Raw genomic sequence first — 24,878 nt, 5'->3', positions numbered from 1 at the left:
ATTCTTAACTGTAAAAGACAATACTAAAATAGGGATCTTTATCATTGTAAATAGTTTTTTAAGACAAGATATTTTTTTTCCTAATAGAGTAAACATTTTTTCTGAGTGCATCGTCTCAGCTCAACTGGCACACGCCATTCATAAGTCAGTTGTCGTCAGTGGGAGAGCAGAGTCGAAAGTCGCAGACGATAAAAAATTACATACACTTGTAACTGGTGTCCTCGGGCCGGAGTCCTTGCCGTTTCCACCACTCCGGGCCCCGGAGTTATGTCCTGGTCTCGACTTTGCCTGTGCTGCCTGTGCTGCAGCCTCTAACAAGGTTAATTTGTTGCGATCGCAGTTCTCTGTCATTTATCTTCGCTGTCAGCGGCAATTCCTCGCACAGAACGCAGCATCCCCGGCAGCGTTCTAATTTGAATTTAACAAGCTCACTGGTGGCAAGGACGCGGATGTGGATGTGCACCCATCCGACCATCAGTCTATCGGGGAGCATTGAAAATTAAAAATTTATTGCCGGGCGTGGTGTCAATCATCGACGGCATCACTCTCAGTTCAGTTCAGAAAGTAATAAAGTATCGAGGGTGGGTTACAAATCACTGGGGACCTGGGATACTCTCCCAAGATGTTAATATTTTGGTAATGTTATATTTCTTTATTATTAAATATGTGTTTATGAATTAAGATTCAAGAAATGGTTTATTTATATTTTGTTACAAATTCATAGAATACTTACTCAGCCTATAATATCCTTATATTTCATAACTCTAAATATATTTTGTTTAAATGATCCACAACCCCTTTAAAAATCCGTATAACCCATGTCGGGATGTGAAAAAAATCTCGCTGAGCATCCTGCCACACTGTTGCAGGAACACACACACTACATCATCATCAATTTGTGTTTGCCAGTTTCTAGAGCACCCTCATCCATCCTGTTTCCTTTTTATACCCCTGCACACCCATATACCGGCTCCCAGGACTCCACACTATCCATTGAACGTTTCAATTTCACTTGTTGGCTTCGATTGTCGCCCGTAGTCCATAGTTTGGGTACAATTGAAAGCGACACTTTTATGGTTTTCAGATTTGTGTGATGTTTCCTCTTTCACCCAATTTTACCGCACTCTATTCGATTTTTTGTGACCACGTTAACACTTTTTTCCTCCCTCTGCTACGTGCTTTATTAGAATGGAGCTGTGTTCGCCAGCGAGTATTCTAATTGAGAAATTCTTCGGGAAATTGCGATGAGCAAAAATGCCTTAAGTGTTTTGTACTCTTACTTCCAAGGCATTGCACATTAGTTTCTATAATTTTATTTTTATCCTAGCCAAGGTCTCGGGACTTTTATTTCTGGCAAATAAAATTTTGTTGCATATTTTGCGGCGTCGAATGGCAGCCACAAAAATGAATGAAATCGTAAAATTCGGACCGTGCCGGACCGCATCCACGCCCAGTAAGCTAATAACGTACACTCGAAAACCGGAAGCGCCGCAGACCAATGCCGCACAAAGCTGACCCGCCTTTTAAGCCCCAGTTGACCCTTTGCTTCAGCAGATTTTACTTACTTTTTATGCAGAGAGAGAAATAAAAACACATATTCAAAACAACAATAAATAAATAAAATACTATTTGTAATCGAATTTCTTATTATCTATCTGAATAGTTTAAAATGTATATGAATAATTTTTAAAATAGTTTTTTCGGTTTAAATATAGTTATTTGAATATCAATAAATATGAATGGTTTTTTATATTTATTTATATTATTTTAAAAAAATGCAGACTTATAGTGAATACAGTTAAAACTAATGTTAATAAGGCCATGGCAAGCAGTTTTATTGCTTTACAAAAAGTTACCCAACACTTTTTGCGTGCTGTGAAATGATAAAAAACCGAAAAAGACATTTAAGCTGCTTTAAACCAGAAATTTAATTGATTTTTTCGTGGTGCAGTTCTATCTAAGCTTGCATACGAGTGTGTATTCCGGTTCTGTGTGCATTGGCATTTAAGTGCCGAAACAAATTTTGGAAATAGAGGAAAGAGTTTGCAGCCGGAACGTCTGACATAACCTCGATTTGTATGCGTTCTTTCTTCCATTTGGTTTGTGTGTTTGTTTGTCTTTGTCTCTGGCTCTGGCCCTGTCTGTTGCCGTCTCTTTCGGCCGGGAATTGCAATTGCATTGCCGCCTCTTTCGCTCCTTCATTGCGCCCCTCCAGCGATTGTCCTTGTCCCGCATCCGCGCTGTGTAAATATTTGATTTTTGCATTAAAGTCAATTTGCTTTCATGATTCCGTAATTCATTGTTTACTCACGCCAACTTCTATTACGCCTTCTGCCGCCCGCTTTGATTGTTTATTTTTATATCCCCCTCAGACTCCGAATTCGGGTATCCCATGGCCCCGGAATCCCGCATTTCCGCTGCACTTCCATATCCACTGCCATATAATATCCACAGACGTACAGACACCACCAGACCGGGCTCGACGATATCCGCATCATCTTTGTTTGTTGCTCGCAGCAAGGTTTTCCTCCGCCTTTTGTCTGCTGCCGCCCCTTTTTCGCATCCCCCGGAAAATCCTCAGCCACAATCCTCTGGACTCGTACCCATCCCGCCTGTTTTAATATGCGCACTCAACGTTAGAAATTAAATCTGGCTCTCAAATGTTATTTGCGCTTTTCGTTTATTTATTTATTTATTATTTGCTTACGCGGCTGCCGGTTCTGTTGGCCCGCTCCTTTGGTCCTGGGCCCGGGATTCTGGCCCAGTTTTCATTAGGTAATGCATAATAAGCTCGAGAACTGGCGCCAGTGAATTTAATTTATATTATTTTCTCTGGGTGCAGATTTTTAGGAGCTGCTCCGGTCCCAAGCAAAAGCAATTACAAAACTGAATATGAATGGCAATGTAAGGACCCAGGTTTCCATTGTTCTGGCTCAGCTTTGGAATTTCGGGATCTTCGGATATGGGGCTTTATTCTTAGAATAATATTATATAGGTATATATTTTTATATTTTCTAATATTTTCGTTTTTTTTTTTGGAATGGGGCTTTATTTGGAGAGTGATATTAGAACAGTAAGCATGTCTATTGCACAAGAAAATATGGAAGGTATTTAACTTATTTCTAAAAATACATTAAGTTTCTCATTACTTTATTGGCTTTGATAAGTTAATAGTTTCAGGAAGAGTAAGGTTTTACGAGAAAAATAAACTACAACAGGTTGCATCCTTAAATCCTGCGAAAGCTGTTTATTTCCTACGACCCACTTACCATCAATGATTTTATGCTCCACTCTCGGATATGCCATGAACCACAATGGGAGTCCTGCGGATCCCGAATCAAATCAATACGTCGCACCATCAATATCCTTCAGCCACCAGGCATCCTGCGACATCAGCCATCGATTGCTATTATTATAAGGCGCGTCGCGTGCAATTTTAACGAGCTTACGCATTTTATCGCCCGAAGCTGGGAAAGCAGGAAAATAGACCCGGAGACCCTGTCATCTCCTCATCATCAGCGGGCGAACGACGATGTGGCTGCAGTAAAAAAGAATCTAATTTAGTGCGCGGTTTGCATACAAATTCCCTGCCAATACCGCAGCGAATCCTGCGTGACAATGAGGCTATGTGTGGCTGTATATGAGGGTGTTAATTCGCAATTGGTGTCACGATATACATTGATTCGCCATTTGGCTTATGCATTTTTCATTAATTGTCTTGTCCCATCCTGTCGCAGTAAATTGCCAGGAATCTCTGTTACTCTCCCTTTTCCCTCAGCCCGCCGAGCAATTTAATCAGAAATTCTAATTCGTAGCCAAAGTTGGGCACAAGTTTTTAATGACTTTCCCAACTCCGGTTGAAGTTTTAGACGCGCTACAACTGCAATTACTGCAATCGATGCCGTGTTGTAGGTTTCACGTGCTCAGGTGTTGCTCCACAGGACCATCCAGGACTTAGACACAACAGCAAACAAAACAAGCTTGAGCGCAAACCGCTAATCGCGTTACACAAAACTTCGCCTCCAGGGCAATCGAGTGCGAAATTCCACATACGCCCCGTGTGACGCGGCGATAGCGAAGGCATTCAAGTCATTTCCGCTTAAGCAATCAGTTCGAGGCAGCTCTCGTCATCCTTTCCACTGCCGTGTCCTCCCGCCCAGCCAGCCCAATCCCCTCCAGGTGGGCCACCGCCACTTGACATGACAGCCGCGGGCTGCAGTCACTCTGCATTTGAATGTCTGAATGCCGCAAAACGCTGCTCGGCAAACCGACATAAATACAAACAAACATGGCTGCCTGGCGGCCACTTCCTCCATCCTTTTGGCCATAAATTGTCCACAATAAACTAGAAAAATTCTCAGTGTATATAGTTTGAAGAAGCATTTTTTTGAGTAATTATTTGGATACAACCTATTTTTTAAATATTTATTTTTTTTAATATATTAATATTTATTTTTAAATATTATTAAACAAACCTTAAGCAAATAAATATAAAGTTGTCAGGGTCTAATAAATTTGTCGAAATATAGAAATATCTAAAAATATTTATAAAAAACTTCGTAAAATATTTTCGTTTGGTGTTTAAAAAATAATAGTGACCATGATAAAAATAACTATATATCAATCGAATGATTGTCTTAAAATTTTTCTCCTACTGTTCTTAAAATACCTTAATATTATTATTTATCTTTATTTGTTCTTACCTTTTTTTACTTTTCTGAATAATTATTATTCTAATTCAATAAGATACCTACATGAATCCAAAAATAGCACGTAAATCAAGCAAGTATGTAATATTTTTTGATATTAGCAGGTAGCTTTCGCTGTGGGCCCGCATACCGGAAACAGGAAACCGGAAATTCAAAGCCTTGCCGAGCAAATCAAACGTTGGCCAATGCAGCCCGTCGTTTACTTTGTTATTTGTTGTTGCTATGCAGCTGACGGTTTTTGTTGCTCCTGCCAGACACTGCGGACAGTTTGAGTTGCATTGTGCAAAAGTTTAATTACAATTTGTACTGTTTTTTTCTGCGTGCAATTTCAGCAAAAAGCGAAGAAAACTTTTTATTGATATTGCTCGCGAGTGCACAACGCCCCACCGACCTCCGGCTCAATGTCAAGTGTCATGTTATCCCGGACTTATTCATGTCTGCCGCCAGCACATCACAAAGGGCGAAGGAGTCCGGAGAACCGGAACAGAGCTGAAATTACTTGCAAATTGATTACTGGCATTGCCTGGCCCGACTTTGAGCTGCTTTTACTGCTTAATAGTCCATGTCCCATTATCGGCGTCTGGAACGAGTTTATGATACTGTCGTTAAGGCCGAATGCTCTTACTTATGGGAAAGCAGAGTTGCATCCATTCAACGAGAGTTGATCCATGAGATAAAGAAGTGCTTTTTAGGCTGATCAAAGAACAAAAGAATATATCGAAATCATCTTCAAAATATCAGGAGCAGACTAGAAATAAAAATCAACAGTGGTCAACATTTTTTTGATAAAACTCAACTTTACCTTAAAGAAAATCGCAGAAAATCTAACTTTTGGTTCAAAACCAAACAATGACTTATCATTGCCAGGTTAATTTTAATAATATAATATTAATATTATACATTAATATATTGTTTTAAAGTGAGAAAGCTATTTTTATTCCGATTGCACCATTAATTTCTAAGCCTTGAAAATAGTGTATTGTAAACTCCTTTTAAAAATATATATGTTAAGATTCGTTTTCAACTATGTCACAAATTATAACCCATACTTACGTATGAAATTCTTTGCATTTCACTGAAACCGCCCTCGTGCCATGCGAAATCAATAAAGCCCTCGAGACAGCCTTGGCAGCCATCAGCCGGAAATTGTCATAAATTCATTTTTATATGTGAATCAAATTGGCAGGCACGGAAGGTAAAAAGTGGCCCACAAAAGCCGCTCGGCGGTGGAGATGGCAAGTGCCAAAGTGCGGACACGGATGTGGACTGCGATTCCGTGCCCCGTGCGCGATGTGCGATGTGTATTTGCGGAATGTGCGCTGCACTCGCCGCGTGGGGGCATGAAAATTTTATTAGGCATATGCAAATGTGTCAACTTTATTTGCAATATTTCGACACATTTCGACACTTGTTGCCGCAATAAACTCGCTGCAAAATTCAGCACAACTGTTGCGCAAATGTGGGTAGGCGAACTCACCGAGTTCATAATGCACACAGCCAATTGAATTAAACTAAATGAAAGCTACATTTTAAAGCCCACTTGGCAGAGCCTGCGGCAGCCAGAGCCCCGGGTTGGGTGTGCATAAATTGCTGCTATTGTTTAAATATTTGCCAACATAATTAACTTAATTCAATTGGATTTCCATTAGAGACGCACGCACAGCTTGAACCGGGGAGTGCCGAGATTGCCTCGGTGTTTGCCCAGCCAAGGTATCCCAACCCCATTCCAGGACAGCAGGATACCAGGACATCCTGTGCCGAATCAAAGGCTTGGGCCTGCATATCATATGAGCTGGAAGATGAGATGCGTAACGTGGCTCCCCTTTGACTTTGTCTACGACTCTTCGACGACGACGTCGTCTATTGACTTTCGAAATCGAATCGAATCGCATCGGAGGCAGCAGCAAATCACACAATAAAATAATTGATTCCATTTCAAATGCACACACAGAGAGGAGGTTCGGCAGCATGCGGGTCGTATCGGGGCAGACAGAGGACTGCACTTGCCGTCTAGTGCTGAGTACAACTTTATTTTCATTGTTTGCAGATTTAACATTTAACGCAACACAAACACAGAGTCAGCCGAGTCAGCCGAGTCAGCTCAACTTTGGCTTCCAGTTCGGCACTCTGTATTATTTATGGGCTCCTCTACGGAAGGAGGTCCTTCGATTAGGCGTCCTTGTTGACCGCCTTCAGCAGTTCCTTGCGCGTCTTGAGGCGCATCCTCAGGTTGGAAATGAGGCGCACCGTACAGAAGTAGATCAGCTCGACGATACTCAGCATGGAAACGCCCATGAAGAGGCCAAGTAAGCCTCCACAATTGGCAAGAAAGTCGGTGGTGCCGTAAAGTTCTGAGCGGCGAGAGGTCAGGAACTGTGCCTCCTTGAAGAAGATCGACACTCGGGACATTTTTATTCTGTGAGAGGGGATTTTTAAGGTAGAATTATGAAAAACGACCGTTTTCTCAATGTCAGGTTAAGGTTCTAGTTTGCTACCTATCGGAGAGTGAGCTTTAGTTTAGATTGTTTGGAAAAATATATATATGTTTTTACAAAGAGGTGTAAGTCTTACGAATGAAACCTGTAGTTATGAGCTTTTAGTCAAATAAATACTAACTCTACGACAAAAACTTCGCATGACATTGTGAAAACGGTTATATATGTGCTTTTAAAAATGTTATCTTGACTCACCCCTGTCTCTTGGCTTGTTCCTCCTGTCCCTCCGGAGTATCAGTATTGATCACCGTCTTGTAATCGAAGTCAGCCTGGGAAATCTCAGCCTCGTAGGCGATCGAGGTGCATGATGGCAGGCAGTTGCACTCAGTTTCCCCCCGAGTATTTTCCCCTGCGTTTACCAAGCCCTGGGTGAACTCCCTGAGCAGCAGCTCATCCTCTGCCTGGTTATAGCACGTCAAGCTGGCATCACCACAAACGGGCATATTTACATTACCTTTAAGTACAGCACATAACTAGGTTTTTACCCGTGAGATATTCCAAAACCAACTTACGTGGCATCGAGAACTTAACACAGCCACACTTGGTCAAAGTGAAGTTGGCCAGGCACTCCAACTCGCAATTACTCTGCGAGTAGATATTGAAGTAACGCAGTTCCTTTTCCTTCTGGAAATAACACTGCCTTCGATTGGGTTCGTAGTGCTTGAGGCCATCGGAAGTGGTGATGATCTTGGGTCTGATAGAGATGAGCACTTCCTGGTCGAAGGGAATGCGGAAGTACTGCTTGGAGACCTGGGCCACATCGCCGGGGGTGTGTAGTAAAATCTAAGCGGGACAACCTTCAGTTAACCTCCGGTTAAATAATACTTTGTAGATTCCCACCTTGAAACCCTGTACCGGACCCCGGCACATGTCGTCGAAATCGATTTCCGCACCACCCATAAATAGATACAGACCAGCTCGAGCTCCAGGTCCCAAAACTCGATTTGGATAAGGTGAGGTATCCGCACTGGCGCTATAACCAGCCTCCACATTCCAGTCCATAGACAGACGGTTCTCCTCGCGGAATATGAAGTCGGGTATAATTCTAAAGCAGCTCTACAAAATTAGAAAAATATTTTCTCCCAACTCCAATATAAAATCTCACCCTTCTGCCTTAAAGATCTCCGCTGGACTCAGTGAGTTGAAACTGTAGCAGACGCCATCCTCCGTCACGAATTTGTGGAATATGTCACTACATTTAACCGGAGTATTTCGCCACTTGCAGTTGAGATAGGTGTCATCGAAGTACGGTGACACCTCGGTCAGGGCGTCAATGATCTCCATGCCCCTCCTGGTTTTGTTGCCCAGGGTAACATCATGCAAGTGGGGCTCGCAAACCTGCGACACAGCGCCGTATAATCCCTTTCTAGCAAAGGAAAAATCATACAAAGGAGCCTATAAATTCCTATCCTGGAGAAATCAACTTACTGCTTTTCGGTGAGGTCCGCCACACCACTGACATTTAGCTGGAAGTCGCGTATTTGGTGATACGAACCCGTGAAGTTGAATACCGCCCGGCGGGTTTTTGTCTCCGGACAAACTGTGACGGCTGGAAAGGGAATCTCCCACACGGGCGTGGACTTCTCGGCGAAACTGACAATCACCGGATTGTTATTCCACTTGTCCCAGATATTTAGGGTCAGTTTGACGCAGGTGAACACCGACAGGACCAGGACACTGATCCAGAAGAGGCGCTCCAGCCAGGGTCGCTTCTTCTCCCCCAGATACCGGATGCCATGGATGGTCGTGTAGTCGCAGTACTCGTGGATGATGGCCTTGGCCGCCTGGAAGCCGCTGCCGTACTTGATCTGCTTCTTAGTGTCCACCTCGTCCTCGCTGTCATCGGACACGGTCTCGCGGAATTCCGGAGCCATCCGGGCCATCAGAGCGGCCCGTTTCCACTGGTTGGCGGAGCAGGGCGGCGGACGCACTGCCACCTCGTGGCTGGGCGTATGGGGTTGTGTGCTGTCCGTCGACATCCGGTCCTTCGTTCTGGAGCTGCGTTGACTAAGTCAGCGGTGCGCACGCAAGGCTCCGGCCTTTATATACCCTCTGTCCACCTGGCCAGCGGGGTGCGGCTGGAGTCCTGGGAGGTCGGCGGACTGAAGTGTCCCGCAGGACTGCGACTGCGACGACGGCACGCATATGTACCACCTCTTTCCCGGTATTTTTCGGCCGGGTGGGTGACGAAGTTTTCGGTGGCTTTTCAATTACTTCATTTCGCTAAGCTGGCGTAATTTGCGGGCTAGCTCGGGAGCCCTGGCGTCCCCGGGGCTGGCGAACTTAATTGTCAACTCTGACCCATTGCCGCGGTTAAATGTCACCTTTGAGCCTGCACTAGGCGAGGCATTCTAATTAGCCAGTGCGCACTTTAAGCTCGCCAAGCCCCGGGTAACAGTCGGAGCCACATCCACAGCCACATCCTCGTCATCTGCAACTTGCCACCGCGGCAGGTGCAGCCGCGTGGCCATGGCCAAATTGAAAACGGCAACTTCCCGGCCAACCGGGCTTATGCATTTTAGATCCCGGCCTCCACTCGCCGCCACTTGACTGCAGGCGCTTAACTCGACCTCGAAACAAAATGGCAAACGGCTGCAGACGCCGACAATGCCGAGTCAAATCCTCAAGTTAAACACGGTGCCACCGCGGAAGGGAAGACTATTTTTATTGGCTACTTTTAAATACTCTAACTAACCTTTTAGATCTTTTAATATCTTAGAAAACTAGAACAATTTCGAACAATTTCTAGGGCTAATACGCTGTAAACCCAAGCTTAACCAATTTCCAAAAGCCCAATTCAATTTCGGTGTCACACAAAATTTAAAAAAAAAAAAATAATAAAAGTATTTATTTTTAAAAATATGAAGGTAACAAGAAAAATAAAAACACGTATGTAATAAAATCTTCCATAGACCAACGGAAAATAATTTGACAATCCATTATAGATTTTTAATTATATTTAACTCCATAGACCAACGGAAAATAATTTGACAATCCATTATAGATTTTTAATTATATTAAACTCGACCATTTTCAAGGAATTATCGAAATCATGTTTTTTTTTTAATTTAGTTAAATCCTTTCTCTATAAAATCTTTTTTATAAGTCAATCTGACGTAGGTGAACACCATAATGTTTGCCAAAATGTACCTGTCCTCCAAAAAGAGCAGTGAAAAATCGCACTGCCCAGCGGCAAGGACACAGAACGGGGCAGAAAGGCAACACCGCACAACAGGATGCGACCAGTTACGGCGCGCATTTTAATACAGACGACTGCACTGGGGGCATTGTGTCTAAATTTTTTGGAGGTCCCGGGGAAATGCCGCCAAAACGGAAAAATGGGCAACTGCACGCCCTAAGTCACCCTTTGTTGGGACTTTTCATTATTGTGACGCCGTGCCTTCAACAATGTTGGCATTGTCCTTGCACTTGCTGTTACCTGTTCCCTTTGCCAGCAGTAAACATTTACACACTCCTCCGTCTGGCAAAGTCTGGCGATCATTTATTTTAATGAGCTGCAAAATAGAATTTCTGATGCGTTGCCAAAAAGGAGACTGCGAAAAGTCCCCTTTGACCTTAGTAGAAACCTCCCCTCCTTACTGAAAAGCCATTAAAAGACTTGATATATCTGTTTATATATATATGTATATATATTTTTTTGGTATTCTCATTTGCATAATACATTTCACTTGTTGGTTTATATGCTTTAGCTGGAGGACATTGAATTGAATGTTGTTACTGTTTACAAATCGGTTGCTTGGTAAGTACATAATACGTTGATTAACCTATTTACATAGCCGCTACTTTTGATATAGTTATGCCAGAGTATAGTCGCTATTAATATTACGCATATTTGATTATGGTTCTAGATAGTAATATATATATTTATAGCAAGTTTCTCCGAATTTGTTTTTGAAACACCTGTTGTCACTATGCTACTTTTGATATACACTTTGCGTGGGTTAATTCGGTATCAATTTATTCCGTAAATAATATCCCATATCCAAAATATAAACATCGGTTAAAGCCGGCGCAGGACAAGTGTCCTGTTGATAACAATGATCTTATAATTCCGTAAATGGTATCCTTGTAACTGGTATTAACTATATACAAAGCTCGATTACCGTTTAATTCGCACCGCCGACAGGCGGTGACAGTTTAAGCTTTCCATAATTTTACCTATACGTTCACTTATGCAGTTCTGAAACCCAATAAATAAATACTCTCCCGTTCGAAACGCTAAACCCAAAGGACATGCGAACAACACAAACACAAAGGCGTTTACAATTACACTTACGATTACGAGTACAATTACAAGTACATTACACATAAACGCACACATGGCCGTAATTGATATAGCTACCGCAGTTCACTATATACTTAGCTGCACGTATGTCATAACTATGGCTAATTTAAAATGATATGTTTGCTGTAATTTACGTAATTCATTCCTCTTATTTTTCTCTTCTATCCGACTTATTAGCTTCCCCCAGGGGTTAGTCTGTTACAAAAATACTGAAGAAATTGCACTTGTATCGGTTGACGATAGCACAAAACACCACTCCAAAGGGCGTCTTCTGAGGCTGCTTGTCCTTTCCTGGAGCTTGAGACCCCGCTCTCGACCTTTCACCTATTGCGGCGCGAGGGCCAGGCTCAGGCTGTTCGACATCAGGCTCAAGGCGTTGGCCGTGGGCGTTGCGGCTGATCCGGTTGTCTCCTGGGAAAGGAAAGAAAAAAGAGTTGAAGATGTATCAGGTGGCATCCAATTTTAAGATTTAACAAACGATATATACTAAAAAACACGTATAGAAGTGTTTAAAAGTATGCAGTGAAAAATTAACTTTAAAATTAGTGTTGCATACTTTTAGACACTTTTAAGAAAGATTTAAAAAACGTAGCGATTTATCAAGAACTTTCTACGCTTTTAAATAAAAATATGTATAAAAGCAAATATTTGTAAGTTTCAAATGTACTAAATTAAAACAGAAGTATGGGGAAGATACAAATGCTGTTGCGTACTCTTGAAAAGTTTTTAAAAATAGAGATTTATGGTATTTTTTCTGTATCTCTATGTAATAAATTTAACAAAAACCTTCCATACTCACAATGCTCAGAGTGCGGACGATGCAGGCCCTGGTGGCCGGCGGCTCATCCGCCTCCAAACCAGGGGAACTGCCCCTCGAGGAGACGGAGCCATTGAGCAACTTAACGTTCAGCTCGTCCGAGTGATGGGTCTGCTGGGAGCTGCTCGACATGCGCCCGTCCAGCGAGAGATCATCCCTGTGCTGATCCTGTAATAGAATCATTAGGGAGTCGGTGTCTCTGCCGGGAGTGGGGATGGCCATATCACCCACCTCCTTGGGACTGGCACTGGGGCTGAACTTGATGTCCAGGCAGCTGGTCTCCATGTCGCTGGCTCCTCCGTTCTCAGCCGAGGCCGATGATCCAGAGGAGGCCATAATGATTCCCGTTCCCGAGGGCGACATATGGCCATTGTTGTTGCTGGCCTCCGTATTGTTGTTGTTGCTAATTTTATTATTGTTATTGGGCTCCTTGTTAAGTGTTGATGAGGCCGCCTCCATCTGTGGCATCTGCTGCTTTGTGGCAGCCTCATCAGCGATTGCATGTCCATTCTCCACGGCTGCAATGGCAGTATTATTGTTGGTGGTGGTGGCGATGGGGGTGCTTGGGTTGCCCTCATCATCGCCCAGCTCGTAAATGTTCACCATGTGGGCGGCCTGTGCGTGGACCATCAAATCCCAAGGATTGGCGAACGCATCCTTGCAAACGGCGCACAGCAATTTGGCGCTTGTCGGCGGAGTCTCTGCACATTCGGGGAGAAACATGCGAGAATTAATTAGTTATTTAAGTTGGAATTTGCAGAGGGACAGGCAGTCGGACAGATGGGAGGCTCTGGCGCATAAATAACTCAATTTTAAATGCATTTGCTAGCAGCCGCAGGCCATGAATATCCTGCCGCTCGGCCAGCAGATGTTGCTGACTGGCAAACAGCAAGGCCATAGCCCTCCAACAACGACCCTTAGACAAACACTTTTGGCCGGGGCAAGGGCAAAAAGTGTTTAACAATCATAAATTAATTGCCAACAGACAAGCTGCCACACCCATTGCCCCCCCAGAAGGCGGCCCGCCCACTTACTTGCACTTGCCGCAAAGGCAACATCCTGGCACTTGCATGTGAACCTCAGCTTGCAATAACTTTTCTTGTGGTCCAATAACTCAGACAGCTCGCCGAAGGATTCCCGGCAATTGCCGCAGATTAATGTGTCCGGATTGCCTGCAAATAAGTAAAGGAATTGGTCTTAAAAAAGGGTAGAGCCTAAGTGAAAAGAGCAGCCAGAACAACATTTTTGCATTCCTATATCAATTCTAATATATCAAAAAAAAATCTTATACAATACAAAACTAACTATCATGACCCTAACATTTTTATATTAGATGGCCCTTTAAAGAATACTTATATTAATAAATACTTGCAAAGTACCTTACTTAGAACCCTTTTGGTAAATATTTATTGAATCTATTTAAGCTAAGTCATTATAAAATATACTTCAGTGCAATCGTTCTACCAAATTCGACCGTATGCTTATGGGCCAGATCTTAAGCTCTGCTTGAAGTAGCTGCTTCTTGTCCAGGATCCTATCTTTCTTTCGCTTTGTACGACTCTGCATCTGCACTTCCTGATCCTTTAACGTGGAAAACGGTCTTGGATAAGGAGCGGTACCCTGAGCTAGTTTTCTGCGATATCTCAGCAAGTTGGAAATGGCATTGATACGTAAATCGGGCTGGATAACATGACGACCACATCGAGGCAGCTGTTGCAGGGACTTTGCCTGATCGGCGTTGTCATTTTGTATATTCAGCGAAAAGCTAATCACATTTGGGGTCTCTGCAATGCCCTGATTCCTTGGTTTCGAACAGCAGGGTAGTTTTCTCGTAGTTGTTTTGGGAGTACGCGTCGTCTGGGGCTTGTGGGTGGTGGACTTGACAATACTTGGCTTGGTGGCCTTTGTTTTGGGTGCCACAGGAGGCTTCGGCTGCGCTGTGGTGGTCTCTTGCGGCTCTTTGTTCTTCACATCCACCGAAACCGAATCCTCTTCCTCGCTTTTATTGGGCTCCTTTGTGGAATCACAGGAATCGGTAGTCGCCTCCACATCGCATATTCCCAGTCCCTTGCCCTCATTTTGATCCATCTGGGTGCCACAGTTGGCGGCCTCCTGCTGTTGCACATGCTGCACCTGTTGTTGGCCCTGCTGCCGTTGGCCAAAAAACTCGGACAACTGTTGCAGCAACTCCAGTTGCTCGGCAGTCGGCGGCGGATCCTGTGACTCCTGCTTTTTGGGCAGCGGCACAAAGGGCGGCTGGAAGAGATGGGCGGCGGGGAACTCCTGGTTGTAGCGACTCAGCTTGACCGGCGGCATCTGGGAGTGAAGAGGGGGTCGATGAGCTAGCGCAGATGGCCGCAGATTGGCAACGGGCTCGACCTGATGCATCGGCTGCTGGCTCTGCGGACTCTGTGGCTGCTGCACATCCAACTGGGGGGTGTACCTCATGCCGGGTCTGATTCCGGCCACGGGAACGCTGTTCTCCACCTGCTGCTGATTAGAGCCGTAACCCAAGGCCGGCTTGCTGGACAGCAGACTGCTCTTCAGGCTGAGCACTCCCTTCACGTAATCCGGCGGCAGACGCTGCGTTTGCGGGGACTCATCCAGGGGCAAGGACATCTCCGCCTGTTTAGCCTGGACAACAGCGAGTAGGGTTGCAATAGCTGAGAGAAAGGCGATGACACCTGGTCCATGCGCTTCACATTGCCACATTTCTCATTTTCAAAAACCTTATTTAGACACTCCAAATCAAGGAAAACTAGATGGAGACTATCGTAATTTTGTGGTAAAGCTAGACTTAATTTGTAAACTACTAATAGGTATCCTTCAAAAATACTAAAAAAAACAGATAAATCTCTAAGTAATTCGTTTTGAAAATCATCCCAAATATATACCAATTTAAAAAAGCCATAAGTGAAGTACATATATAAAACAAAATTGAATATTAATAAAATACTAACAATAAGTAGTTATTAATAGCACATAATTCTTTCCATTTATTTAAAAAACCTCCCAGATGTTGAAAAGCTTAGTCACTATTTAAATGTCTCTTAAAAGCTCACTTCGAATTTTGGTAATCCCCTAGATGAAACCACAGACAATCATTAAAATATACTTTCCAGCTTTATCCCCAATTTCCGAGCATCCTCCGGAGCAAACCCCAGTCAATACTCACTGTAGACTTTGAATGGTCCCCATTGCTGATGCAAACTTAATTGCTCCTGAGCATGTTGCTGCTGTTGTAGCTGCTGCTGCTGCTGTTGTTGGTGCTGTTGCTGCTGCTGCTGCTGCTGTTGATGTTGCTGCATCAATTGGCTGTGCAATTGTAGTGGCGTTGCCGCCTGATGGGGCTGCGGTTGCTGTGGGGACAATGCCAGAGTCAACGGCTGCAGCAACGGTTGCTGATGTTGCTGTTGCTGATGTTGCTGCTGCTGCTGATGTTGCTGATGGGTGGCGAAGGCGGCGGCGGCGGCAGCGGCAGCCCCAGCCGGATATGGCTCGCCGAGCGCCGTTTGATTAGCAATTATTGCAGACTTTGCATTTTGCGGCGATGTCGTCGCCTGGACAGCAGCCGCGCTGCTCTTCAGCTGGAATCCGAACGGCTGCTGGTGGTGCGGGTGGTGCGAGTGCGGATGCGGATGAGGGTGGTGCTGCTGCTCCTGTTTGTACTGCGACCAGTGGAGCGATCCGGTAGCCGCCGTTGCCGTTGTGGCCACCGCCGCATTCGACAGCAGATTCTGCTGATGCAGCAGCAACTGCTGTTGCGGCAGCAAATTGGCCATGGCCGCCATGGCAACGGCGGCCACCTGCTGCTGGTGCTGCTGCTGCTGTTGCTGGTGGTGTTGCTGCTGCTGGTGCTGCACCTGCTGCTGCTGCTGATGGACGGCGGCTGCCGCAGCGGCAGCGGCCACCGCGGCCGCACTGTGGTGGTGCTGCCCGTGCTGCTGTTGCTGCTGCTGCACGGCCACCGACAGGCCGCCGCCGTTGGTCATCAGGCGCTTCCGCTTCTTGGCCCGCACCCCGTTCGAACCGCCCCCGCCAACGCCCCCGCCGCCCCGCAACAGCGCCGACGAGCAGTAGCTGTCGTAGAAGTAGTCCCTGTGTAAGGAAAGTTATAAATATTTAATATATTTAAATAAAAGTCACTCCTTACAGTGCATATACACATTTAGGGCTAGAGAGTTCAATTTAAAAAATTCTTCCACTAATAATAATACTACTTTTAAATACTTCATAAGATAGGATTTGCTAGATAGTATGTACTAGGTAGTATATAATGACATGTCGTCAAATTTTCATAATTTTATATAAAATATCTTTAAATGGGTCTGTATTCACTTAAGTTCTTTAATAATAAATTTGGTGTATCGCTTTATGAAGAAACAAAAAGCTATTTAGAGGTGGTAATCTGCTCAATAAATATTTGCCCACTAATTGAAGTGTCAGCAGTGTCTAGTTCCCAAAAGTGTACGGCTGATAAATCTATAGAAACAATTTCAGTACTTCTTTGGCATAAGTAAAGAATAAGCAATACCCTGGGCAAGTAAAAGAATTATATATCAGTTAAAAAAGGAAACATTTTTTTGATACCATATCTCTTTAAATCTATATTTATCATTCAGATAAGCCTTTAACCTAAATAATCCTTCTTATAATACATTTCTTTCCTAACTTTTCCTCCTCCACAAAATTCTCCCCCGGATGCGGATACCCTCTCATTAACTTGAAATGAACAGCCTGCCAACTGTTGCCCCACCGCACTGTCAGTCCGTCACTTCAATGCCCCAACCCTCCCATCAGTGCGTCAATATTTGTTTAGGCTGCCAGGCCGCCGCTTGAATTGTCATTTGGCAATTGTGTTTGTGTGCCGGCCCTCCCGTCGGGTTATGTTGCCAGTGATTGATACAAATGCCGGAACAGGACGAAGTCCCCCTCCCCCTCCCGCGCCGATGAAGCCAACCAATTGTGGTCAAATGGGGGGCACTGGGCAGGTCCTGGCCAGGAGGCGGGGCTGAACAATTGCGGCTTTTTCGGTCAGTTTGTGCGCGGTCAAATATTGCGGAGGGGGGAAAAGGTGAGCAGCCGTTTAATGACAAACACGAGAGCACCTGGCTGCAGGGGTTCCCATCGAGGGGGTCCTGACATGTTTGCGTTTTAATTACAATCAAGTCGCTGTCAGTTGGGTTTCCCGCCCCAACTCCAGCCCGATGTTCTTTTAAAGCCACCAGAAACGCAAACGCATTTCGTTTCGGCGTCATTAAGCTTAAATTAAATATTTCCACACGAGTGCTGGAATCCGGGATCTGGAGCTCAAGGCCCAAATAAATTGTGAATGTCGCTCAGTCATCATTAAGGCCACGGCGCCGGGACAAAGACAAACAAGTGCACATGTCAGGGCCAGGACATTATGGCATACATTGCAACTGTCACTCACAGGATCCCCGGATACGGATACATATACAGTATACTCGTACATGGAGTGTGTTGACGCAGCCCTCGAACACCGAACTGACCCTCACAGGCGAGGGGCGAAAATGAAATGGAGAAATGGAGACGAGAACTTGGCCTGAAGTGTTCCGGTCGGGTGCAAAAAAGCCCGGCTAGCCGTTGACAGCCAAATATTTTATGCCGGACAGGGCGCAGAAACAAAGGGCGACCCCATCGCCTGATGAATGGCTCCTTATTTATTTATTTGTGTGTTGTGCGCCGCCCAGAAAGTCCCCGAAAGTCCCCAGTCCGTTAAATGATATGTAAATAAAGTCTAAGCGAAAGCCACATGGCGGCGTTAAATTGAGCAGAGTTAATTTTTTGGATTAAATTGAAATGAGGCAAATATTGTCTGGAATTCCGGGGTGGGGTCCTTGGTAATCCTGCCTGGGACTTACCAATCGTTTCCGGTCTTGCTCACATTCTGTCGTTTCCTTCCGATCTGATGCGCTTTCGGCTCGGCCACCATGTTGACATCTGCAAAACGGAATTGGGAATGGACATTTTCTTAATGACAAAAGGCAATCTGCTTTGTACCCCCAAATATAAATATACACAAAAAATCAGTGTGCTTTGAAGTCATTGTCTAAGCTGTATACAAAGAGCCTGGGTAAGTACAAAGGCGGTCCTCTATTATCCTACTCCTTTCATTATGCAAATGAATAGACGAGCTGTGAGTGATTAAAAATGTTTTTTTCTATGTGCATGTCCATTGGCCAACTGCATTCCTCGGTTTATTCAATATCGCTGCAAGCCAATCATTAATCTTAATAAAAGTGCGCTAACTCGGAATATACAATGTCAGTTCTGGTTTATGCATAAAAACAATGATTCCAGCGCTATAGAAAAAGATAGTCGATGGGAATATGCTCTTTAGAACAAACTTATATCTCTACTAAAATATTATGGAGTTTTTAAACTTACTCGAGAAAAATATGGAATGTTTTTTAGTAATATGAACTAGCCACAATATTGATATTTTAGAAGGTTTTTTATATTAATATCTTATTAAAGAGATCCAAAAAGTACTCCCGAAAAAGTGTGCTCCCAATTTTAAATATGTTATTTATTTATTTCTTAAGCTTTCCAATTTTTAATTCCATTAGAGTATCTCAATATTACTCATTAAAGCTAACATCATTTGATTTTGCTATGAAAAGGGTGCGACAAAGGCTTTTTTATAAGGATAGCTATTTGCAGAAGGCGACGACTTAGAGAAGGGAAGCCCACGCTCGTTCATCATAATTCATGACAAAGTTTGAAGTGCGACGGCTGCGCCTCCGTTCCCTTAAAAAACGAAGGAGAAACCAAGGGCTATCTACGAATTTGTGGGATTGGTTAAAAAAAAATACTACAAGAAAAGCGGGCGTGATGGCTTTGAGACTTTCTTTTTCAGCTGCTCTATTTTCTCCCCGATTTTTTTTTGTTATTTTTGCTCCCTTTTCCTGCCCCACTGTCCGGCTGTTGGGCTGGCAGGCTATAATTAAGATTAAGGATAAAAGCGTAAGAAGGATTTGCACAAGTTTCAGCCGGTCAGCCAGCCAGCCAGACCGCCTGCCAACCCAACCCCCTTTTCCGCCAGTGTAAATCGCTTTAGTTGGCCTGGCCGCATTTCCCGGCGCTTCAAAGTCAATGGCGCGTAGCAATGAAATATTACGCCGGCCACTTTGTTGTTGGCTCTTCTCTTCCTAATCAGTGGAATTAGCATTCCACATTTAGCGATTCGCATTTGCATAAGCGGCAGTGTTTTTTATGAGAGCTGCGCGGCGCTGTGGAATTTCCATTTCACTCGCCGGCGAACGGGGCGTATGAATATGAAGCATCCGCAGCGTTGCCGCCAGCAGCAAAAGCATCATCAGCTGACACAGAGCACTAAGTGCATTAACTTGTTCTCCACACGAGACACGCACTGGAGAAAATAAAAATGAAAAGGGGAGAGCGGGAAAAGCGGGGAAAACGGGGGAAATCAGGGAAAAGAAGACTCGCAGAACCGTCAACATGGCAGCTGCAACTGGCGTTGAATTATTTCATTAAACGCCAAACGACTAGACTGTCAGATAGTCAGATAGTCGGAGGGAGAAAGGCAGATACAAAAGACAGTCGACTGTCTGGCGCAACATTGAAATTTCATTAAAAGTATCGTGCCAAGATTTATGTCGGCCGCACTTTAAGTTTTTGCGGCCGGCAGCGACTTCCGCCCGTCGAAATACTCAGACATTAGTGTGCTAGGGGGTGCCTGGAGATATGGCCACTACACATGCCAGGATCGTCGGAGCCCCTTCATTACTATGGGCCAACTATGTAAGCCGCAAGCCAGGACAAACCATCCTTCCCCTTCCTCTGCCTTCGCGGCGCCTTTGTGGCTTTTTTCGCGCGTTTGTTCGATTTTAGTGCAACGCTTCCGCTGCCGGCGGCCATTAACCTGACGGGTCCCCTTGCCCCGTTCTCCAAACTCCTTTCAGAAGACCCACGTAGCTGGCGGTATCCCAGGGACATGCAACTTTGGCCCAGGCGAGGACGAGGGTTAAGGTCTGGAATGTCTATGCAAAGCAGCAGCCTTCGTTAGCGCGGATTGCAGGCCACACGGCAGGTGCACTGATTTAAGAAAGCCCTATGCCGTCTTTTAACTACACATATAGTACGCACTTTAAAGGTAAACAAGTCAGACAACAAAAAAAAAGTTTTGCTTTAATAGTGAAAAAAACAAACAAACAAACCACTAACATATACTGAAGAGGTTAAGGATGAGAAAGTTGTTTTTTATGGTTGATATGATTTGTTTTCCGCCGCTATTCGTCTTTAAAATATGTTTACAGTTTTTAAGAGATTTATATTTATTAATCTGACACTGTGTCGGTCAGCTAAAACTCGAAGTTTAGTCAAGAAATAATTCAATGTATTAACTTCAATATTTTTTGGTACAGTCTCCGAAACGGTTTATAACTATCGGTTTATAATTATCGAGTAATCGATATTGCTATATAAATCGATTATTGCTTGTAGTGATCAATTTTATTTAAAGGCAAATTTGTATTAAAATATATAACAATCTAATTGAATTCTACAAAATATCTACATATATCTAATAAATATTAATCTGTTTTTGAACTGAAAAACATTGTTTCATGATTAACAGCCAAAGTTGTCTCTGTTTCTAACAGGTGTCGAACAGGACATGCAGCACACGCACCCCGCAGGATCAAAGATGCAAATCCTTACCTAATGTCTGGCTGAGCACCGTCTTGCCATCCTCGCCGTGGCAGGCGTTCCGGGCATCGAACGGGTTGGTGAACTGCACAAAGGCATAGCCCTTGTGCATGGATATGCCTGCGGGATGTTCGCATTGATTCAGATGCTGGGGCAAGGATTGTGGATGCCGGATGGCAAGGACTTACCCGCGAGGCGGCCGTAGATCTGGAACATGCGCTCCACGTCCGTTTTGGAGCACTGGAAGGTATTCAGATTGCCCACGAAGATGCGCGAGTTGACCGCCTGCGGATCCTGCGAGTTGGTCTGGTTGGACAGCTTGGACAGCTTCATGGTGGCTGTCGCGGACCCGAGCCCGGGCCCTAACCCCAAGCCCACTGGCGACGTCACAGGTCCTGCCAAGGACACGGGCACGGGCGCAGCCGCGGCGCACGTGTGTCCGAAATACAAGAACGCAATCCTGGCGGAAGCCCTGCTGTTGTCTCGTTGTTGATTCTCGATGCTGCGTTTAATTTTTGTGCACGGTTTTCCTTTTTCGACTGTGGCTTAGACGAGGCTTTTGTCGGCGGCTTATTGGATTTGCAGTCGGATTGTTTTCCCCGCCCCCGCAGATTTTTCACTTTTTCACGAATCCAAATATGTGAGCGGCTGCAGATTGTCCGGTTTCGTTGGAAAATCTGCAAAATAAGAGAAAAACGCATCGCACAATGAATAAAAATCGCAACCGCTTTTCCTTCTGTTTGTTTGTTTGTCGTTGGGCTTAAAAATCAAATGGATATCAACGCTCGTATTTGTGTTTCATTTATTTTGTGGGTTCGCATTTTGCGTTTCCCCGTTGTTTTTGGGTGTTTTTATCTCAGCGCCAGGCAATTAAAATGCAAAAATGCCTTTTTAATTAAAAAATAAAATCTTTTTCATCGGTTAATACTTTAATCTGCTTTAAGAAGGCTGGTTAGCCAACGCAAAGACTTGGCCACGTTTGTTATGGGATTTTGTTTAATAAAAATATATTTATTTGTTGGGAATTTTGTAACCTCTTCGTTCTTTATGTTCATACGTATTTTATTTTTCCAAAAAATATTATATTTTAATCTTTGGTATTCTTGCCAAATATTTTCTTAAATTTTCTTAAAATCTAACAGTATATTTAAATATTTATTTCTCGATTAACACTTTATATTTATGTTTTGCTTTTACTGGAAACATGTTTTCAGCTTGTTATTGAATTAAATAACTTTCAAATGGCTTTAACTTACAAGGACGCGCCCAGTTCCACACCCATTATCCTTCCCCTGGAAAAGCAGGGAAAATCATAAAGAGGAGGGACAGCAACAACAAAGAAACTTTTCTCTCGCTCGTGTAAAAGTGGAAAATTAAGCGTTTTTATTGCGCTTTCGATGCAGTGCCTCCTTGTCTCCCACTCCGCCCCCCTCCCACCCACTTGCCAGGACCCCCACCAACACCAATGCCACCGCCATTGTGGCAACATGTGTGTTGAATGTGTGCGTATGTGCGGCTCCTTTGCATAGTGTGCGTGTGAAAGGGGGTGTGAGAGCGTGAGAGTGTGGGTGCCAAAGGGCATTAAAATGTACAAAAGACGTGCATGAAATAAAAATAAAACATGCAGCCATAAAAATAAAATACTCGTGTACTAGCAAATTGTTAATGTGATTTTTATGCAATCCCCGGCCCTCAAGAATTTATTGCGGATTTATGGGCGCGCCAGTTGGTGTTAATTGTGAAAGCTTTTGGCGCTTTAACTTGCATCTAATATGGGGAGAAATGTGTGATATGCGATAAAAATAGGAGGATAAAAATCTCTCTAAAAAAAGGATATCTATAAAGTTAAAACCTTTAAAATATTATATAAATAAGTCCAATAAATAGTAAAAACGCAAAAGGTTTCCGCAAAAATATGAGTATAAAGATAAAACCTGAATTATAATCAAATACTTTGGATATGTTAAACAAGTATTGGATTATATTATATATTATTATTATCACTATCTACCTTATATCTTTAATACAATTATTACCAGACAATCCCAATAATACTATAATACTTATATAGTAGTTCTGTAAGTCCCTATATTCAAGTCTAAGTCTCTTCAGAGACATTCCCATCCATCGGAAGTGTATTGCATCGCCCACAGCTACGCAAAGTTGGTAAATATTCATTGATCGCTATCTACAGCTTTTCCCATCAGTTTTATTAAAAGCGTTTTCGCATTGTTTGGCGGAGGAACCAATCAAACGGAGGAACCAGAAAAGGAGTAACAAGGAGCTGGGATATTCATGGCTTTGGCTGCATTGTGCGCCAGTTATGAGTGAAAGGCTCTTTATTTATTATAATGGCATTCCTGCCTGCCAGTCTCCTGTCTGGTTTCCATCCATTCACTCGCCCATTCAGGCATTCATTCACTCATTCAACGGTTTCTATTTTTGTGTCGCATTGTCCTTGCAAATGAAGGAACAACGCCGATGGCAAAATCACAGTGAAACAAAGCGGGCAGATCTTGCGAGTTGATAAGTTTGGATTTGAGTAAATAACTCGCTTTTCACTTGACTTAAGAACATTTAAATTCCAGTCGACCAACAGAAAGGAATTGAAGATATTTATAATATTACTAAAAAAGTAGATAAAAATCTAGTAATAGAGATATATAAGCTATTGCATTTCTTAACCCACGAAGTGCTGAAGACTTTCCTCAGTGCATGGCATAACAGCTTCCTTGAATCCGATGTTCGTCATTGTGGAAATCCTACAACAATAGCAGCAACCACTGGGAGGGAAACCCCTATCCCTGTTGAGATCATATTGAATATGCAACAGTTTTGGTGGCCTACTTTTCGGGGCTGGCGGCATTTTAATGAACGCAACTTTAATTAAGACAGCAAACCCGCTGGCCGACACATATTTAAGGTGTCTGCGCTTAATCCTGTGGACTTGAACATGTGGCAGCAGAGTTCCCCGAGTGCCAGCACAAGTGGTTAGTTAACTCGCCTTAATTATAATTAACTGCACTACGGAGCCAGTCGACAGCCCAAGTTCAACCGCTAGAAAATGTGCAGGAAATTGCCGTAGTTCTCTGGTTTCACTCCTGCTTCCTGCCCCGCTGGAGCTCGGGTTGCTTTTTTTAGGCCCAGGACAAAGGCTGCCACCGTTTGCACTTTTATTTTCCAGACGCCTGAGCGCAAAAGTAAATTAAGACGCTTCGTGGCAAGTGAGTAAGTAAAAGGCGTCGCAGGCTAAACTTCAGGATGCCAACACGGGAGGCTTCTTTGGCGAGGAACATGTGAACTGAACTTTGTAATTGAGTGCGGAAAAGGCGCACAAGCAGGATGCTGAGTATAAAGACGTAGAAGATGTAATGCTCTTGGAAAATTTACAATGGATGATAGAACTTATAATATGGTGTATATGTCAGGCAATCAGAAAGTAAGATCGATTGGGCTATATACAGATTTTTAATAACAATTTATTTTGGAATCCAATGATAGATCAACAATATAGGCTTTAGGTATTATTAAGATCTTTTTGGGTAGCAAATGATTTTTGTAAACAATTTCCATGGGATTTTCCATCATAAATATCCATTATACTAGCTTTCATGTATCATTGGAGATCCCTTGATAAATCACCGGGCTTTTAGCTACCAAATACTAAAACGTCTTTGAACATTTTTCCTATCCCAGTTGATGGACCCTTCCCGAAAGTGTTTAATTACTTTTGCTGCATCCGCTCCGGATTGGGCTGCCTAATGCCCCGCATTGTCTGCGGCCTAAAGTCAACGACTTGGTGGACTACATTTCCCTGCTGCTTTTCCAAGAATTTCACTCTCCCATATTTTCTGTTC

General features: G+C 43.7%; 3 protein-coding genes across 6 annotated transcripts in view; all 3 read right to left on the bottom strand.

The window, feature by feature from the left end:
- Positions 1–6,644: 6,644 nt before the first annotated feature.
- Positions 6,645–9,207, bottom strand: LOC108028037 (pickpocket protein 28). Its single transcript, XM_017099674.3, has 6 exons — positions 8,633–9,207; positions 8,310–8,570; positions 8,045–8,249; positions 7,717–7,987; positions 7,400–7,658; positions 6,645–7,125 (listed from the first exon to the last, which is right to left on the bottom strand). Exons 1-6 carry the CDS (start codon positions 9,181–9,183, stop codon positions 6,879–6,881), a joined length of 1,794 nt encoding a protein of 597 aa, XP_016955163.1. The 5' UTR covers positions 9,184–9,207; the 3' UTR covers positions 6,645–6,878.
- A 1,624-nt stretch (positions 9,208–10,831) lies between these two features.
- The window catches only part of LOC108028445 (probable basic-leucine zipper transcription factor Q), a 34,186-nt gene continuing 20,139 nt past the window's right edge, over positions 10,832–24,878 (bottom strand). The window contains exons 2-9 of one of the 3 annotated variants that reach the window (XM_017100282.3): positions 21,210–21,698; positions 21,034–21,141; positions 18,213–18,291; positions 15,503–16,425; positions 13,362–13,499; positions 12,559–13,028; positions 12,310–12,495; positions 10,832–11,921 (exon numbers count right to left, since the gene is read on the bottom strand). In XM_017100282.3, the coding sequence (XP_016955771.1) occupies positions 11,835–11,921; positions 12,310–12,495; positions 12,559–13,028; positions 13,362–13,499; positions 15,503–16,425; positions 18,213–18,291; positions 21,034–21,141; positions 21,210–21,354 (2,136 nt within the window). In that variant the 5' untranslated portion in view covers positions 21,355–21,698 and the 3' untranslated portion in view covers positions 10,832–11,834. Of the gene's footprint in view, positions 11,922–12,309; positions 13,029–13,361; positions 13,500–15,502; positions 16,426–18,212; positions 18,292–21,033; positions 21,142–21,209; positions 21,699–24,878 lie in introns of all 3 variants that reach the window. The other 2 variants (XM_017100281.3, XM_044094754.2) reach the window with 2 other exon arrangements.
- LOC108028446 (uncharacterized) lies at positions 13,704–15,104 on the bottom strand. Of its 2 annotated transcripts, XM_050885924.1 has the most exons (2): positions 14,707–15,104; positions 13,704–14,643 (listed from the first exon to the last, which is right to left on the bottom strand). In XM_050885924.1, the coding sequence occupies exons 1-2, from the start codon at positions 15,037–15,039 to the stop codon at positions 13,774–13,776; spliced, it is 1,203 nt and encodes a 400-aa protein (XP_050741881.1). In that variant the 5' UTR covers positions 15,040–15,104; the 3' UTR covers positions 13,704–13,773. The 2 variants fall into 2 exon arrangements, with proteins under 2 accessions (XP_050741881.1, XP_016955773.1); XM_017100284.3 differs by having other exon boundaries at positions 13,704–15,104.

This window comes from Drosophila biarmipes, chromosome 3L (assembly GCF_025231255.1).
Source record: "Drosophila biarmipes strain raj3 chromosome 3L, RU_DBia_V1.1, whole genome shotgun sequence".
Taxonomy (NCBI): domain Eukaryota; kingdom Metazoa; phylum Arthropoda; class Insecta; order Diptera; family Drosophilidae; genus Drosophila; species Drosophila biarmipes.
The sequence above is the reverse complement of the archived record's forward strand: the minus strand, read 5'-3'. Positions and strand labels throughout refer to the sequence as shown.

Coding starts and splice junctions, on each gene's coding strand:
- LOC108028446 (XM_017100284.3), bottom strand. CDS start 15,039: ATGTGGCAATGTGAAGCGCATGGACCAGGTGTCATCGCCTTTCTCTCA.
- LOC108028037 (XM_017099674.3), bottom strand. CDS start 9,183: ATGTCGACGGACAGCACACAACCCCATACGCCCAGCCACGAGGTGGCA. Junction 7,659..7,716: donor TGTTAAGTTCTCGATGCCAC/GTAAGTTGGTTT, acceptor CTGTACTTAAAG/GTAATGTAAATATGCCCGTT. Junction 7,126..7,399: donor GAACAAGCCAAGAGACAGGG/GTGAGTCAAGAT, acceptor CCCCTCTCACAG/AATAAAAATGTCCCGAGTGT.